This window comes from Cyrtonyx montezumae, unplaced genomic scaffold (genome assembly GCF_038088225.1).
Source record: "Cyrtonyx montezumae isolate F1298 unplaced genomic scaffold, pur_monq_1.0 scaffold_17, whole genome shotgun sequence".
In the NCBI taxonomy this organism is placed as follows: Eukaryota; Metazoa; Chordata; class Aves; order Galliformes; family Odontophoridae; genus Cyrtonyx; species Cyrtonyx montezumae.
The window spans coordinates 27,082,681-27,101,930 of NW_027071903.1; the positions used below are offsets into that span (position 1 = coordinate 27,082,681).

At 42.1% G+C, this 19,250-nt stretch overlaps 1 protein-coding gene across 4 annotated transcripts in view; it reads left to right on the forward strand.

Annotated features, from left to right (window-relative positions):
- PDE8A (phosphodiesterase 8A) overlaps positions 1-19,250 on the forward strand; it is a 133,886-nt gene that overhangs the window by 112,937 nt on the left and 1,699 nt on the right. For all 4 annotated transcript variants that reach the window (XM_065733943.1, XM_065733939.1, XM_065733940.1 and 1 more), the window contains 12 exons: positions 197-248; positions 348-390; positions 1,325-1,402; positions 2,628-2,698; positions 3,277-3,441; positions 5,797-5,845; positions 5,965-6,100; positions 8,156-8,354; positions 11,047-11,264; positions 12,109-12,241; positions 17,339-17,503; positions 18,605-18,734. In XM_065733943.1, the coding sequence (XP_065590015.1) occupies positions 197-248; positions 348-390; positions 1,325-1,402; positions 2,628-2,698; positions 3,277-3,441; positions 5,797-5,845; positions 5,965-6,100; positions 8,156-8,354; positions 11,047-11,264; positions 12,109-12,241; positions 17,339-17,503; positions 18,605-18,734 (1,439 nt within the window). The remainder of the gene's footprint in view (positions 1-196; positions 249-347; positions 391-1,324; positions 1,403-2,627; positions 2,699-3,276; positions 3,442-5,796; positions 5,846-5,964; positions 6,101-8,155; positions 8,355-11,046; positions 11,265-12,108; positions 12,242-17,338; positions 17,504-18,604; positions 18,735-19,250) is intronic.

A 19,250-nucleotide genomic window follows, 5' to 3' on the forward strand; every position in this document is an offset into this window, starting at 1 on the left:
TGGAAAAGGTGTTTCTATTTTGTATTCTCAATCACATGCAGCAGAACTGCTTTTAAGTTTTTCTTTCCCTGCTGAGCCCTCCTGCCAGAACAGGATTGGCCTTATATTCATTTATTGCTATTACCCATTTTGTGTATCAGCACTGAATAAGATCTGAGGTTTGGATGGGAATTAACACACTGTTTTTTGCCTACAGAAAGATTAGACACTATGTGTCAATTAGTAGACTGTGCAATGACAACAATAAGGTAAGTGAAAATGGTGATATGCTTACTTTAGTTTGAGCTCTAAATACTGCAAATAATGGAAAAGTTCTGACTAACTGGATTTCTCATACTGATTTGTAGGCGGAGAAGACATGTGAACGTGTTCAGGCTGAATCTCAGACAGGTATGACACATCTCTTCTGTCTTAATAAGTGGAGTGTATACCTGGGAAAGAAAGAAGGAGGTTTATAGTGACCTGTCTGAAAACCAGAGCTGTACAGGACAGGCTGCACAGAACTGCTTAGCTGGCAATTAACTGGGAATCCAGCTCTGATGGCAGCAAAATAAATACCAGCTCTGAAGGCAGCAAAATAAATACCCGCTCTCTCTCCCTGCCATGCCTGTCTCAGGGCGACCCACCCTTGAAAATGCAGTGTTGTGGTATTGCTGCACTGGTGACGCTTCACTTGTATTTAGTGAATCCCTGTGCCATAATTGGAGAAACTGAGGATGCCATCTAGATGGCGTGCTGCTGTGGCTGATCCATAGCCTGTGGTACATCTGCTCCCATTGCTCTTAACTGTACAGGGGAGTATTTGTTTGTGGGTGGAAATGGGGATCACCACCACTACTGTTCATCCTTATCCCCCATGTCAGCACTGCATCTTTGGTGTCCACACCACGAGTCCGTTAACTGCAGTGTTGTAGCACAGGCTGTACCTGCTGGGGTCAGTAAGGGGCCTGGGATACAGTGAGTGCTTTGATAGTGTGGTGTACTTTCAGATACCAGTTTTTTGTGCAGCTGTTACTTAAGTGAACTCAGGTGTGTTGCACGAACTGATTCACAGCTGTGCTTATACTGTGTCGAGGGAAGAACTTTTCCCTCCACACTCCACTAGATCCATTCAGAACAAACACTTCAGCATGTTTTGCCAGAGATTGGGTTCATGGCAGAATAATTGGGCAAGGGCTTAAAAATGAGCTCTCATTGGCCCTTGTCTGCTGGAGCCTTCTGCTCAGGGTCACTCAGCTGCTGTCAGGCTTTCTTGAGTTTCAGTTCCTTTCATGTACTTCTTAGGCAGAGCTCATGTCACTGTATGGTGTTATTTTCTCAACAGATATTCAGACTTCCAGACACAAAGACAGGAGGAAAGGATCACTAGATGTCAGATCCACAACATCACGAGGGAGTGATGGTATGTTAAGCAGATTTTTTTCATATCTATATATAATAAAATTTTATATACATGCATAAAATGCACAGATACAGATAAGCATGAGTGTGTGTGTGCATACATACCCAGACTCTAAGAAAATAGCACATCATCAATCTGTGAACAACTTCTTGTTTGTAGAACAGCTCAATTTTCATCCACTGAACTATTGGAACCTTTTTTGAACCACTGAAGAATGGAAGGCTGTCATCTTCTGTCCTGCTTGGATAGAAGACCTAATGAGACTGAATAGATATACTTTCTAAACCTAGCCAATTATTACATTTCTTCTCTTGTCTCTCGATAAAAATACGAAGATAATTTTCTAAAGAGCTTTATTTTCTTTTCACTGTGTGGTATTGTGCTTCATCAAATCACCCCATCCTTGAAAAATGACACACACTTTCAAAAATGTTGCTGGTATTTGCCCAGTTCTGTTGAAGCACAGCTCATTGCTGTCTGGGCAGCATGCACTAGTGAAACGTGGACGGAGATCTGTGGCAGTGAGGATTCCATCATGTCTTGGCATGACAGAAATAGCATTGATTCTTCTTCTAAAAAGGTGCTCAGCTCAAAGTAACGGTGATGTGTCTGTGTATTGTAGGTAGCACAATATGATTATCTAGAAAAAATCTCATCTCAACCTTTTCTTTACAAAACCAGAATTGCTAACTGATATAAAACATTTATTTTTCAATTTCCAATGAATAAGAGGCCAGAACCTCTAATGTTTTAATTTGGCATAGCTCTCTCCACTTCAGAGGAGCTTCACTGGTTTATGTCAGCATGGAAGCTGACTCATTATGGCTTGTGTTGAACCAGGCAGGAAAAGTATTTGTATCCTATAATAACCTAATACAGTTGATGCCTACATGTGCCAGGAAGTTTATACACAAGCATATCTATATAGTGTTTTAACTGCGTATCTCCTCAAATATTTTGATTAGTTTAAATACAAAAGCAAAGCCATGATTTAGGCAGGCTGTTGTAGCTACTTACCTCTAATCTGGATAGCAGTGGTTCAGCAAGCATCTCTGCACCTGTGTGCCCCCAGCAGTACCAGCATGTGTATGCATCCTGCAGTAGCTCCCTTGTGAAGGGCACGGCAGGGTAAGCCGTTCAGAAAATGAACCCAGCTCTGCTGGCTGAAAGCTGCTGTGGTGCCACGTCGCTGAACTCGGTACTGATTCTGCTTTGTCCCGTGCAGGCAGCTCACAAAGGCGGCACTCTTCAATGGCCAGGATACATTCCATGACTATTGAAGCACCCATCACCAAGGTAATGAGCAGCTGTTGCAGGTCACTGGCAGTTGTGCTGTACTGGAACACCGTGACAGCATCTGCGTGGAGGAGGAAGGCAGTGCTGGCCACTGCTGCAGCTTCTTCCCCTCTTCTGCCTGTCAACAACATGATGCTTTGAGCTGAGTGCTCCCAGGGCTGCGTAGCAGGGCGCCCTCCCTGTGGCCAGCCACAGGACAACCCTTCTTTAGGGCTCTTGCCTGTGGGGAGGAGGGGACTAGAGTTCTTCCTTATGCTTTGTAAACCACTGTCTGAAACTGTCCAAGGATTTGTCACAAATTGACTCTCATAAAATGACAGAGGCAAATGGAAGAAGGTCGTACTAAATCCATTCAGAGACATTCTGAGACTGAGGAAGGTGATTAATGAGAGTGCTGTCTTCAAGGCCGTGAAATCCTAAAGCCAGCAGCAAAAATCAGTGTTTTATTAACCCTTCCTCTTTAATTCTCTCACATTGGATTAAAGGTTTAGATCTCACGCAGTTGCTATGAGTTAATAATTGATGAGCGTCTCTCTGAAATCACTTATAAATTCAAAGCATGTCTGCTGTTAAACTAGGTAATAAACATCATCAATGCTGCACAAGAAAGCAGTCCAATGCCAGTCGCAGAAGCTTTAGACCGAGTTTTGGAGATATTAAGAACCACTGAATTGTACTCTCCACAACTGGGGACAAAGGATGAGGATCCACATACAAGTGACCTCGTTGGAGGGCTGATGACAGTAAGTACACACTGCCACAAGCAGCTGATGATTCATGTTCTGCTGCCTGATGTTCCTGGACACCTGATCTTTGTCATCTGGAATATGCTTTGCCTATAAAATGCTATATTCTTTTTGTGTTTTCTCCCCACAGACCCCATTTTATTAATGTAACTCAGGAATGAAATGGACCGGTTCCTTTGAAGCATTAATTTCACTAGATGTGGGGAGGATAAACACTTCCTTTTTTCAATGTGTTTCATTTTAGAAAGATGTAGATGGAAGAAAATGAAAGTATAACAGCTATTTATTAATTCTGATTAGAACTAAATGAATGATGAGTATGTGAATAATCACTATGTGTTTTCATAAGAAGATAAAATGCTTTTTGTTGCTTTTTCTTGGATTATATTTGAACTTGCAGAGATTCATGGAAAAATCAGTATTTTGAGCTAATAATGTTTGCATATTAAAACATAATCAGACTTCACAGAACTCACAACTTAAATAAATAAGGCAAGAAAAAGTCTGAAGAGGTCATATATTATGTTATTATGTTATTATGTCAAAAGGAACAGGGACATTGGAAAAAGAGGTGTACCAAAAGTGGAACGAAGGGAACGTAGCAAAGCAGAGAAGTGAACCCAAATCCTCAGAGTCTGAGGAGTGACCCTCCTGGTGATAACTGGATGAACTTGGATGCATGTTACCTGTGCCTTAGGATTCCCATTCGTCCATAGGTTGCATATGAAAGGTTTCCTTGGAAAAAAAAAAAAAGGCAAGACTGTGTTAGATCAAAAGCATCGCAGGATGTGAGCTTTTCAGCGAAGTCTCGGGGCCATTACCATTTCAAGCACAAGACAAATTTGCAGAATCCATTCAAATCTTGTAACAGTTTACATATATTTTTGCCTTATAAGTAGCCCAGCAAATGTCTCATAAGGAGAAACATACAAAAGGCTTCAAGAATTCCAGAAAGTCAGAATGGTTCACACAGAGTTGAATTTACTAACTCGGGAGACAAACTATATTCTCACATTAACCATTAAGGTATAGGAGGAGTGATGATGCAATAGTCTCAGAGTGCATCTGTGGTCCTGCTCAATGCTCACAGTTTTTAATCTCAACACGGATTATTAGTTCTTCACATACATTTGTATTCCACTTGTAATTCAGTCCTTTTTTCAAGGAAAGTGTCAATTGAAAACAGAATCTTATTATTCCATTTCACATTCAGAAGCTGTGTCTGAGGAGCAGAACGAGCAGTGGGTTATTGGACTTGACCTGTTGCCCAGAATTCATGATGGGAAGGGCACTTGGAGTTCACGAATGGATTTGCCAGATACAATTACACCTGCTATTTCAACTCAAAAAGATAGTCTTTGATTCTAAGGGATACACAGCATCCTGTGTCGGAAGTACTTGCTTCACAGCACTGCAATTGAAGAGTCAGTGAGACACGTACAGGGGCACTACTCCCTTTCCTTTTAAATCACAGAACTTCAGATTAATTTACTTACGAATGTGAAAACAGAAGGTGAATTTTAACAGTTTCTGTAAGTGCAGACATTGCATGTTCAGATACAGCATTCACGTTTCCTTAGGCTGTGATTTGGGTACATAGCACAGTAAGTAGCATTCAGAAAGGGTTTTTTAATAACAGTGTTTTTACATCACGGGCTAAACAAACACTGATGTGCAGTAGCTCAGTCAGTATACATCAGAAGAGCAGGCAGAATTTGGGCCAGTACATTTACAGTTATAAGCTGAAAGATAAACATTAAATGCATCATTCTGTTAGTTTTGAGCCTTCAGCTCAGCTTGCACATCAGGCACCATGCCACAGCCACACCTAGCAGGCACTGAGCTGGAGAACACGCAGGCGTACGTGCTTTGATAGAAGGGAAGTCCCTGAGTAATTTGCTGCCCTGCAATCCCAGCCACACATCGTGAGATTCTTCTGCTGCTGTGGTGACCTGATCTGCCAGCAGTGGGAGGGGAGCAGAACCACGTCCCCGTGCATCCCCCATCCATCCCCTCCCACCGCCCGCCTTTGCTTGTGATGGGAAATGTGCAGGCATACGGTGTCTGGTTTGTGGCACACACCCAGACCTGATGTCTGTGTTGTGCACACGAGGGTGGATGTGAGGCTGTAACTCCATCTGCACCTGAGGAATTCAAGTTAATACTGGTGCCACCACCTGCAGTTTCTCATCCATTACGAACTATATGTGAAGCACACACAACAGAGGCAGCTGTGATGACTACGAGAGGCCATAGCCAGGCTTCTCTGAAGTAGTGGTGCTGCTGTTTGTTGACATCTTACAGAGCTCTCTTACAATACCCTGCCTTTAACTCTCAACTTTCATTGAACAGGACGGTCTGCGAAGATTATCAGGGAACGAATACATACTGTCAGCAAAACGTAAGTCTTAATTTGGCAGTTCCTGAGATGTTAAGATATGAAGACATTTATGAAATCTGCAACATGGAGTCAGGTGTTCGTTTTCTTAATGAGCATTGTTTGCTTTTATTCCTCAATAGAAACTCATCAGGTCGCTGGCAGCTTGATCTCTCCCATCTCCCTCAATGACATTCCCCCACGGATAACACAGGCAATGGAAAATGAAGAACACTGGGATTTTGATATCTTTGAACTTGAGGCTGCCACACATAAAAGGTCGGTAAACTACGGCTTGGAAATGGGAGTTGCTGAAAACTGACCCAGAAGTCATCCTGCAATCAGCTCTTATATTTTTCTGCCTGCGCTTTTCAAATTGAATTATTTTTACTTTCAAAGTCAAATGCTTGAAATGTTCTCACTGTGTGTGAACCCATTAAATATCTGTTGTTTCATCACACACTATTTCTTGCAGGTTCCCAGTGGGCATAACTGAGGATCATATATCTCTGATATGGTGTAATAACAAAGCAACACCACTTTACAAGTTTTCCTTTTCTGTTTTCAAAAATAGAAAAATTCTATAAATCAAACTGTTGTCTTATGGGGATTCAGATGTCCAACCACACAGATTCAATGTGCTGATCCTAATCTGCTCAGTTGGTATAGACTGTGCTTTGTTTTGTCTCTGTGTAATTGGGTAGGAGTTCTGAGTACAGCTTTTCAGCAGCACTCTCATTGCCTTTCTCTGGGATTAAAGGGAGGTTTAATGTAAAAAGTGATGAGGCTACACATTATGTGTAAGAGTAACTGAGGAATATTTACTGGTAAAATGTAAAGCATACGTATTTTCATCATAGATGCTTTCAAATCAAAGTTTTAATGGTCACTAGCAGCAAAAGCTCCCACTGTGGCTGTAGATTGATCTTTGCTTAGATCCTTGGTTTTATGTCCTGATGTCTATCTAAAATTCTCCTCTGGGTCCAGTTTCATGTATCATGCTTTGACTTAGCCTGAAGCTTCTGCAAGACTAATTTGGAGGCTAGATCCTGCAATAAATTGACTGACTTAAGCCACCATCGAAATTCCAGATCCATAAGAGCTTTGAATGATATTTGAAACAAGATCCCAAAGCATTTCATTAACACACACTTTAACTTTAGACCATGGTTTTATGAGCCAAAAACATTGACATTTTTGTTCTTCTTTAAGGTGACGTAACTTGATTTCTTTCTAAGTAAAGAGATTTCATCAACGCTTTAGGGTTTTTTTTATTTTATTTTTTGCTTTGACACACTTTCATTTCTAATACAATACTATAGATAATATTTTTTGAAGTTAATCTGTTGTAATTTACAACATTTAATATATTCACTGCAGTAACAAAGAATTCCGTATCGCAGGCAGCATGAATGAGGTAACCAGATAGGTTTCTCTGTTCTTATTGATTTGATGAGACCAAAGGGGGACAAAAGAGGTATTTTGCTGCCTATGCTCTTACTAAAGGTGTAATAATTAGGATTGCCTCCTGCTGCCTTTAAATAAAGGCAATACATTTACTAAGGTAATTAAGGTGATCTTCAGTGCATCACAACCACAAACATATCATTATGCCGTCTTCCAGTCTAAGCAGACCTAGACAAACAAAGCCAAGACATTTCATTAACTCTAGGCTCAGTGCAGGAGACAATGCAGTTCCTGACACTGAGCCCTGGAGTGACCTCTGACCGTGCTGCATGCTGCTAACGAGCTGGCACGCAGGGAAACCACCACAGTGACATCCCAGCCAGCACCAGTTTTCATTTGCTTCCAGAATACCTCATCCTCTACTGCATGCAAAGTCAGCAAGCAATAGAAGCCTTCAGGTGGTCTGTGCAAAAGAAAGGGAGCAGGTGTACAGAGCAGAAGGAACAGTGATTGCAGCACTGTACAGTATAGATGCACGTAACCTACACGTAAACAAGCTGGCTTAGGAAACTGGCAGTAGTATGACCACCTCCCTCCTCATGCACTGTATTCAGTACATGCTGATTTATCTTGTTTTGGCTGCAATCTGTGTTTACTCAGCAGAGTCTCCCCAGGCTCCAGAATGCTGCTACACAGAGTACTGTGGCACTTAGAGCCTGCTTAGTGCTCCCTGACACTTCAGGCACTGTCTGGTTCTGCATGCTGGCATGTGACAGGAAGGCAGAAGATTCTGAAGTTCTGTAGCAAGTGAGCCTGTATATTGATCTGGCACATTTTTGGTTAAAAAAGCTTTATAGCGTCATGCTGTTCATACTCTGTATTACCCTTTCAACCTCATTCGTTTTAAAACTTTATTTTTCTTCACAGGCCTTTGGTTTATCTGGGTCTCAAAATATTTGCTCGCTTTGGAATCTGTGAATTCCTGAACTGCTCAGAATCAACCCTGAGGTCGTGGTTACAAGTTATTGAAGCTAACTACCACTCCTCCAACTCTTACCATAATTCTACCCATTCAGCAGATGTGCTACATGCCACTGCTTATTTCTTGTCAAAAGAAAGAGTCAAGGTAAGTCCAGATCTATAAGGAATGGAGTGGGTGGGAAGTACAGGCAGGATTGAAGGAAGATCTCTCAGAAATGATGCCAAGACACAAATGTCTGCCTAGTGCCAGCAAGTTTGGCTGCTCTGAGGTCAAAGAACTGGGCTGCTTTACATCAGCTCTAGAATCTGTCATACTGTGTATGTGGAACAATGGATATATTATAGGAATTGAGCTATTCTTTATAAGAGAGTAAGAGAACCTCATTTTACAACAAAACTTCCTGGCGCTGTTCAATTTTCTCACATAGGTGAACTAATGGCAGAATGATATTTGTGATGGCCAAATACAGATTTAACAAACTGTCATTTCTTATGCCTTGTGATGGTAATTGAGTTGAAAACTTGCAGAACAATACAGGCCATAAAATATGTTTGGTGCTTCCAAAGCTGCATAACCCACTGGATTAAATGCCCCGAGGCTTAAAGAGACTGCATTGGAGGGGTGCTGAAACAGATTACTCGTTGAAGTTCCTTGTACCATAATGCCCACTGGTGTATTAGAGCCACTGACAACCAGAATAAATCAGAGCAGCCTTTGTTTTCACACCCAGAGGGCAGACTGGAGTGTGAGAAGGCAAATTAAAGCAGTGCCTGCACGTATACTGGATGGCAGTACATGTTTCTGAGTTATATTTTTGGATGTAAATTCTTAGCTTGAATTGTCCTGCCTAAAGATAGTGCTAGTGATGGGCACCTGGCTGAGACATTTGTGATTGTAAACAAGCTTCTGACAGCTCATTAAAACTGTAGTTAGTCTCTTATCCTGGAGCTTTAGCTTATTAGTGTGCTCTCCAGAGGCTGACTCACATACACTGTATGCCAAGAGGGAATAGAACTCTCGATATTTGCAGGCCTTTGTTTGCCAGAGGTTTAACTGGTTTTCCCAAGAATATCTATGAAAAACAGACAAGATCTGGAATCATTTCAATGCCACAGAAACATGACTGCCTCCTCCTTTTCCAAAATGTTATTTCCATTCCTCTGTAGGCATAGCAAAAGAAAGAAATGTTGCAACAGAAGAAAGAGCAGAATCAAAGTTCAAGATTTGCTTTTTATCTTCTCAGAGTTACAGCCCAGCTGCTTTTGCACTCTCCAGAGTTCAACTTGAGTTAAATACAGAAGGCATGATTCTGCTGCTCCAATTCACACTGAAATTTACTGAACTCAGTTCTTGCCTGGGAAAACTTTCTGTTTTCCAAATTGAAGCAGTATTTTCAGAATCATTTCCATTTCTGTGCCACAGGAGTTAACATGACAAAGTTAGAATCCTTGACATGAAACTGGAGGTAAAGGTACTGTAAATTCCTTCAAAGTTTGTTATGTCACACTCAGGAAGGAAGGATGGGATACATTGCTGTGCTCCTGCAGGTCAAGTATTCTCCAGTTTTTTGCTATTTCCCATCTACATGGGATCTTTCTCAGACTGAGCACTGATCAGTATGTCCCGCTCAGGAGAACCTGTTTTGCATTCCTCTCCCCTAATTTTATACCTCAAATTCAATTCCAGGAGTAGCAGCTGAAAGAAAGAAAGAAAGAAGCTAACACACAGGAGACAGTATTTCAGACAATTGCCGTAATGAGCCCAGGGCAGAAATATTTCTTTGCCTTTTCTTGTTCTGCACAAGACCCTTCTTGTAGTCCTTACTGAATAATATCCTTGCTCCATCAAAGTCAAGTCACTGCATTCATTTCAGAGAGTGAAGTGGTATAGGGACAATTTTTTCATCTATCAAATCTGATAATTCTGAATAGTACAGTCAAAGCCAGCAGACAATTTGGACCTCAACTCAAACTAATTTGAATTAACCATCCTGCTCCCACATTCTGCTGGAAACACTTCTGCTCATTTCCCTTTTATTAAAATGTTAACATAAGTGTTTTGCATTTATGATCCAGCATAAACATTGAATAAAGGCTAATTTCAAAATGGATCAGCAGTACAGATTGCTGAGATGTTTGGTTCTTTGTCTTCTCTATGCTATTATACAGTGTTAAAACTTGCAGTATAAAACCTTGAGTCAAATAGTTTTGGTTTTAAGTAAATGTAACAAAACATACAACAATTACCAGTGGAAGTAGACAGAAAACATGGAGTACAGCAATGCTAAGAGAATTTGAATCTGACGGTGTTGAGAGACTTTTCTAAGGATGTAAACCATCAAGAATTCTGCCCAGAATTTCTCTTAGCCCAGGACACTATTACAGAACTGGATGTATGTGAAATATTCTTTACAAATCACCACAGAAATGGAATATGAATAGGACAATTCACTCTCCAAAAGAAATGAAAGGGTCTGGTGGAAATAGCACAATCTTTAGCAGTATTGTGTTTTTCTTTTCCCAAGCCAAATACCCTAACTGAGTAAGTGTTGTTTATGTGCTGTTAGAAATGCACTAATTTATTATTTTGCATTAATTTAATTAATTTATCAAAGGTATGGCTAAGGAAAAATTCAAGAGGCACAAAAAGACAAAAAAGTTATGCAGTGTTCAGTGAAGCTTATGATGAATTTTCCATTGCTCTGTCTAGAATATCTGACCCTTACTGATTTGCAGAGTCCTGGCTTTTCTCCCTTAGCAACTTGGCTTAACCTTTATGGACAGAGTAGGGTTTCTAATGACTCTGCCAGGAAAACTAAGCATCCTTCTATTTTCAGCAAACTTTGGATCCCATTGATGAAGTTGCCGCGCTTATTGCTGCCACAGTCCATGATGTGGATCACCCAGGAAGAACAAATTCTTTCCTGTGCAATGCTGGCAGTGAGCTTGCAATTCTCTACAATGACACCGCAGTGCTGGAGAGCCATCATGCTGCCCTGGCTTTCCAGCTCACTACCCGGGATGACAAATGCAATATATTTAAAAACATGGAAAGGTAAGCCTAAACACGGGCTCCTTGACTGCCCATTGACATCTCTTACTTTCTTTCTTCTGTACAAGATAACAGGATGCAGATGAGCATCCTACAGGAGGCTGCTCTGTGTGGATGAGTGGATGTAGACTTTATAGAAGTTTTCTTATGTAACTATACACTTCTGCCTGTTCTGCACAGGCATAGGAACTATTCCTGGGTTCCTCCTTTGAATAAAAGGACTCGTCTATTGAACTTACAGTAGAAATCCTGATGTTAGCAATTTTAGGAGAATAATTTTGTACTACTCTAACACAGAAGAGAAGCAGTGGCTGAGTGGGTCTATGTTTGCTAGGTACAGACTGGAAAGAGTCAGGAAGTACTACTAAAACATTAAATGCTTTGTTGAAATGGGAGGGATAGTGAAGGACCTTGCTGTTCTTCTTCCAGCCCAGGAAAGATGTTTAGGGTGAGGGATGTGACCACTGCTTTGGCCCATTCAAGATACAGCAGAAAAGTATTGCTGAAAACTTGGGTGGAGCTTGAGCCCTGACTGAGTGTCTGTGCTAAAAGCCTTGGGAATGTATTGGGGTGGCATGTCCTGGCAGCCCTCCCAAGTAGCTGGTGCCTCTGCTTCTGCCCAGCTCTTGCACTGTTTCTCCCAGAGATCCAGTCATGCCTCCAGTATACATGTCTCTGCACACAAGGTACTTCATCCAGTGTAGGCGCAGCTACCTGAGCCTTTCTTACTATTCTTTCTTCCCCTGGCACCTCCCAGCAGCACAAGTGGTCTTTAGCACAGACTTGTTTTAGCAAGCAGTCCTTTGTGAACCAGCCAGCATTCTTAATTGTTTCCTTCTTTAAACAGGAATGAGTATCGAACCCTTCGCCAAGCCATTATTGACATGGTCCTAGCAACAGAAATGACAAAGCACTTTGAGCATGTCAACAAGTTTGTCAACAGCATTAATAAACCCTTGGCAGCGCTAGAAGAAAATGGGGTAAGCAACAATGCAAGTCCTCCTTAAAATGAATAGGCAGGCACTGGGAACCCTTGGCAGTAGGAAATCTCCATGTGGTATTCTGAGAAAGTTCATGAAAAGCATGGAGAAAAAGAGATCAGAAATGTGTCTTTCACCTCTGGCTTTGAGTGCCCTTTTTACTTAACATCATCACCACCCGTCTTTGAGGATGAGTGGGACTCACTTGGTTCCTGTTAATACTGCAGCACTGGGATGTTTTATGAGAACCAGCCATGTGCTTGGGACCAGAAGCTTAGCCTGTATGATTTCCAGTTAAAAAAGCCATTTTGGTGAACTCAGCCATTCCCATGGAGAGAGCACTAGTGGAAAGACTTGGTGTTCTTGTTGGCCATCTCTGCAAAGGGGCCAAGATTTGCCTCAGAACAGAAACTGAATTACTCCCTCACTCACATCAGGAATGCTGGTGGTGCAGCAGAAGGGCAGGTATATTGACTGCCATATGGCACACTGTGGAAATGAGTGCCCTCAGCTTTCAGCGCTGCCTGGCAGCATTCATGCCTTTTCTGCCTACTTTCTTTTTTAATCTTTAAAATAGATGATAGTGGCATTATGTATCATATAGACATAATCAATAGCCATCTGGAACCCCACGGACACAATGAAATTGCCTGTTAGGAACTCATTCTAAAAAACCACACCAGCTTCAATAACAGCTTCAACCAGCAGTTTTGTTGCCAGTAAGAGCAGCATATAATTTTGCTGGAATGGTTTTTGCAAAGATTTTCAGAAGTAGTTATAATAAAGTTTGCATCAGTGGCAATGTCCTGTAGGAGCTGTAATGGTTTTCTGTGTTTTCGTATACCATGTTTTTTTAGAAAGCCACATTTATGACTATTGTATGGGGAGGGTAGGGCAGCCTTTTTATTATCTGAAGGTGAGAGAGGGATAGACCTCATTCCTCACCCATCAGAAGCAGACTGGAGCTCATCTGGAGGAGAGTACCCTTGCCCACAGGAGTATAAGCTGGAATTAGCTTTGTTCTTGGCACCCAGTGATGCTAACGAGAACTCTGTGAATGTGGAGCCAGAGTTGCAGTAGGATGCTGGTTTTACTGTCTTAAACTGGGTGAAAGGCTGTTAATTCTGTGGCTGTGAAGCATTCTTCACAGACAGCTCCACATTGCAGAATGGGGCTTAAATTCTCAGACAAGTATTGTTGATTTCTGTGGGTGCTGCACTGGATCTTGTTATGTGTCTGAAGTTCATTGCCCAGGAAATGTCTGCGCTTCGTTACAAGTGCCCATTAACTGCTACCAGAACCTAAAGAAGACCAGAACTAGCCTGTGCATATGCTTGTCCATTTAACAGCTAAGCTTGTGTTATCACAATTGGTCTCCTACCTATTACAAGTAAAAGGAAGGATGGTGAAATACATGCTTAGGTTGTAAAGGTGTTGTCAGAAGTTACCAAATGACAAAATTGCCACCATCGCTTCAACCTGCGGACTCCATGTATGTGATGTCACGATGCAGTCAGGCCGTAATTGTTTTGTCAGATTCTGTTTTTCTCTAATGTTGGAGTCCCTTTGCTGCCATTTTCAGTTCTCACCCACCATTCTGCTCCTTGGCTCCTCACTAGCTCTGCCTCTCCCTCTTCTCCATTTCCCAGCGCTAGCTTCCTTGCTCAACACATCCCTCCTTTTTCAGCCTTCCTCCCCTCTTCCCATGGTGTAGGCTTTCTAGTCCAACCTCTCAGAGTTCCCAGGATTTTTGTGCCACTCTACTCATTTTCTTCTCTACTTCTACATTCAGATCAGGTAACAACCTCCTCTTCCCTGCTGCTGTTTTTCTGCAGGTTTTGTTTACTGCAAGTAGTGGAGAGGTGGCTTCCCTGTTCTTAGTTATAAAATCTGAACCTGGACAGCTTCTGCTCCAGCACAGCCAAGAACTACAGTTGCAGAGAGAGTCCTGCTCAGTCCCAGGCTCCAGCAATCCCTATTGAGTCTACACAAACCACAGTTTTTTCCCTGAAGTTTGTAACATGTTTAGCAGCTTTTCGCAGAGATGGAGACTGGCTTACCCCAAAACCATTCCTTCAATGCAGTTCCAGGTCCTCACTTATAAAGATGTGAGGGTATTTAGAAAAGAAAGAAACAACAGCAATTTTAGCATCAGCACAAAGAGCTGATAAATTCCCCTACCCTCATATTCAGAAGCCACCAAATCATTTTGAACTGCAGTTTTCAGGAAAAAAATAAATAAATCTTTGCCTGAGGCATACACCTGGTGGGGAACCTTCAACCAACCAATTTCTGGCAGTTGAGAACAGTATTAAGTAAAATCTTTTAATGTGAAGCATCAGCCCGCTGGCTAGCCAGCAGCTGGAGCTGGAGACAATCAAGCTGTTTCATTGTACATGGTTTCTTTAAACATACATACCTATTAATAAGTGGAATTTCCCACAGAACCTGAATTTTTGGGATTGGTTATTTTTTTGGTATGACGGTTTTAAGAAGTAGCATGCTAATACATATATTTGAGAGCCTCATAAACATTTTGTTGTTGTTGTTTTGGGATATTTTGATGGAAACGTAAGGCCAGCAAAATGAGTGGGAAATTAGGAGGGCAAATCAGTTCCTCGACTGTAAGATTGTAATAAACAAGACAAAAAAGAAGAGGGAGTAATTCTTAGTATTACCAGCAAGAGGGCCCTGAGAAGTGGCTGCAGCAGCATCCACCCAAAGATGGATGGATCTCTCTTCTTGCCTGTTACAGAGAGCTGGGTGGCTGCTGCCACTTCAGCCTGTGCAGACAGACAGTAAAAGCAAGGACAGCAGCATGTAGGAATAGAAGCTTAATTCTGCCCACGAGCCACAGGGGCTACAGGGAAGTAATCTGCCCCACGAGGTGTTTGTGATTCATAGCAAATGCTGCCTAAGAGTGGGAAGAAAAAGGCAATATGATTTTTACAGAAATCGAGAAGCAAAATGTTTTCCTTCTTTGAGTTGGGAGTTTCTCAGTTCAGCAGGTTCCTATTAAAAGGTCTGCAATGTGTGAGTGGGTGAAACCAATCATTTGCTGTGCTTGTTTCCAGCAGAACACTGACAGATCCCCTTTCAAATCAGGTTGTATATCTGGTTCCAGTGGCAGCGTGTGTTTCCTGGCCCTGTTTCCAGTCATGGCTGTGACTCAGTGTAATGTTTGCAGGCTGAGCTGCCAACCATGTATTCCAAATGGGACAGTTCCACTTATTTATTTATTTATTATTTTTGTACATATTTGTTCAAAGAGCCATGCTGAGAAGCTGCTCTGTTTGTTTCCTTTCTTCTTTTGTTTCATAAATTGAAAAAAATCCTTTCCAGCTCCAGCATCCTTTATCCTCCCATTTCCCTTCGTGATGTCACCCAAGCCTATGACAGGAAGCCAACATCTGACATGGAGGGACGCCTCTGCACTCTGAGCAGGATGCTGGGACTAAGCACAGTTAGCACATTTTATTCCCAAGACATCCTCAACCAGCAAGCAGAGCTGTGCCCTTGGTTTGAACAGATCACAGAAGCAAACATCCTTTCTGCACTCCTGGTGGCTCACCTAGGAGGATATTATCTACTGTCCTGAGCTGAATGATCTCTGGTTATTTTCAGTGCTTAGTTTTCACATGTTGCTTGTGTTTCTGGACCTTCCATCACTTTACATGGACTTTTTTACGTTATTTTTTCATGCATTTGAAGATCTATGCAACTCACTTTGTTTCTTCTGTACTTTCTCTTCTGCACATTTACAAATGAGGAAAAACAAGAAGTTTGAGAATCTAATTTTGGTAGGAACTGTGGAGGTGATGTTTCTGAACCAGTACCTACCAAATAATACTGTTTATATTATGAATTGAGATTTTCTTTCTTTAGGAAGGACTTTCCTCCCCAGAACTTCCTTCTGAAAAATGCATCCTATTAAAGATCAGATTCTGCTGCTTTGTAGAAGCTGACTCGTACCTCCCTTTTTGTACCAAGCAGTGCGGGAACTGGTGGCTCACTGTTCTCTTATTATCATCACGCTTGTTTCTGATACTCCTTTACTGCATTTAGACCTTGCTAGGTGCTAGGGAAGCCTAGTAAATTCCTTGCTTCAAAGAGTTCTTATTTTGAGTAGAAAACGAGACCTTGATGTCAGTTTCTGTACTCTACCCATCCTTGAGGAGTGAGGTAATTATGGGGGTCCTTACACGTGATTTTTTTCAAAGATATTTTAATCCTGAGCGTCTGTCTTTTGAAACTCAGTTCATAAGAGCTCTGCAGAGAATAGCTTCTAATGTGGATCATTGGAGCCTTTACTCATACTAGCTGTATGCTGGCTCCAAATATAGAGGACTGTTGCTGCTTGTATATGCAGCCTGGGAACCAAATATAAGCTGTGTGTGGGCTGAAACCTTTCCTACACTTGCACAGGGAAGATGAGGCTGTACAGAAGTATGTTTTTAGTATGATAGCACCGACACGCTCTCAGAAAGCACAATTCCCAGTCAGGTTGGAGGCTGGTGGGCTCCGTGGCCCTGGTGGAAGCGAGAGCAGGAGCATGCCTGGGAGGCAGTGTGGGATCTGACTCTCCTAAGGCAGCAGCGCTGTCAGTATGATCGATGCTCGCGGTGATGAGGTTTGCATGCAGAGGATGACCGTGCATGTCAGGTCAGTCCTTTTTCTGTTAAACCAGCTATTCCACTGTTAATGTGCAAGTCCATTAATCCTTGTGTTTCAGCAGAGAATTACATTTTCTGCCTACACGTGGTGCTCATTGCTATGTGTGCAGTGTTGAATGGCTCCTCACCACACTACTGAGGAGGCAGACAAGGCGTAGAGGGATTAGGTGACTTGCCCAAAGATGCCCAAGAGATTTCTCACTAAGACAATGAATGAATCCAGATGAGTTCAGTGCTAGTTCAGAGCTGTGGCTAATATTCACAATCCCCCTTTGAATTCAGCTGGACATCATATATGGTATATATAACAGTAACAGCACTGATCCTTGTAGGATCTGCTGAAAACATCCCCAAGGCACCAAGCTTTTGAGTAAGCATGCAGAGCTTTTGCTAATGGATTGCTTTTAATTCTCAAATGTTGCAGAATAACGGTGATGGAGATTCGATCAAAAATGTTCTCACGTCTCCTGAAAACCGCATCCTCATCAAACGCATGTTGATAAAGTGTGCAGACATTTCCAATCCATGCAGACCTATAGAGCAGTGTATAGAGTGGGCTGGACGCATCTCTGAGGAGTACTTTGCACAGGTAAGGCAGCTGAACAGTGCTGCTGAAATTTCAGGTGAGCTTCTCTTTAAAAGGGAAGAGAAGTCTGCATGTATGGCCGATGTCCCAAAACCCCTAAGGGAGCACTAAGCAATATGAAAAATACCTTTTTTTGGAAACGATGGGATATTCAGTATCAAACAGAGGGCAAGGAGGTCAAGCATGACAAGACCAATGGTTTTGAAAGGGATATGATTGTTAAGGAGAAGGCTCTCAGAAATGAGAACAAAAGAAACCTTTAGATGTGGTACTAAGGGAAGGGGTTTAGTGGGGTTATATTGGTAGCAGGTGGACAGTTGGGTTGGATGTCTTTTCCAACCTTGATGATTCTGCGATGGCTCACGCCAATGCCAGACCAGGTACCTTCAGATAGGAGAAAGCTGACATCTACAGTGCAGTTTTGAAAAAGTTGAGCTTTCAAATTCTCCAGTTTGTGACATGAGGTTTTGGGTTTTTTTTTTTTTGCTTGCAAACGTGTTTCCATCACAAAAGGCAGAGGAAGGGTGCCTCCTGCCTACCGCATGCTGGTTGGGACTCAAGAATAGGATCATCAGGTTCCAGTGTTAGCATGGGAGCAGCACTCAGCCCAAAAAATGCTCTAAGACCTTAGTGAACCATGCTGAAGAAAGGTGTTGGGAAGATGGGGACAAGGGGCAGGCATTATTACAGACGATAGAGCAAATACTGAAGTTGGGCTTTGGTACCCCAAGGGGAGAAAAGGGGAAGAAGAAGACAGGTTGCCAACTCTGATTGATACAAAATGATGCTTCCATTAGAGGCTGACAACGGATACACGTTTTAGATCCAAATCAGTCATAACTTAAACCAATAACACGCAGTTACTTTGGGCTGCTCTGCGTGTAAATGCAGGAGGTGAATTTGTCACTTTGAGGGAAACACTGGAAAGCACTGCTCAGCAGTTGGGCTGAAACCTGCACAAGTGGGTGCTGCTGCTTCACACTGTTCAGGCTTCCCTGTTTATTTAGCAGTTGCATGCTCTAGTCAGTGCCAAACAATCTGCTACTAAAAGAAGCTGTTAACGGAATGCAGTGTGTTGTAGAATAACAAGAGTGTTCTTTGCAGACTGATGAAGAGAAGAGGCAAGGTTTACCTGTTGTGATGCCAGTTTTTGACAGAAATACTTGCAGCATCCCCAAGTCCCAAATATCATTCATCGATTACTTCATCACCGATATGTTTGATGCCTGGGATGGTAAGCAGAATTCCACAAGTATTTTGTAAACATTTGAAACTATTCTGATATCAAATTGCTTTCCTGGGGCTCTTAGAGAAAAGAGGAGAAAAGGGAAGATTCCTGTAGCTCAAGAAAGCTCAATAACTTAATTATAGCTTGGAAGTATTTTGATCCTGCTACAAACCATTCTCGTGGCTTCTCCTTAGTATATCAGTTTCAGGCAGTGTTGGACTCTTAGTTTTAAATTTGCTTTTCTGCAAATGGAGGACAGAACACTTTCCCTCTGAGAGCACTATGGGCATAACCACTTTGTCCATGTTACTATCAGTTACTCTTCAAGACAAATTTCTAGTCTGGAAACTGCCTGGGGAAGCAACTGTTTCCTTCCAAGCGCTGCCGCTGTGGTAGAAGTGGTCAGAAATGTGACTCTCCTGAGTGCCAGATCATGACATGTGTCTGAGATTTGATGAAGTAGGATAATTACAAGCATAATTAGTTATTCCCCCACCTGAAAAATGGCATCCCTTTGCTGGT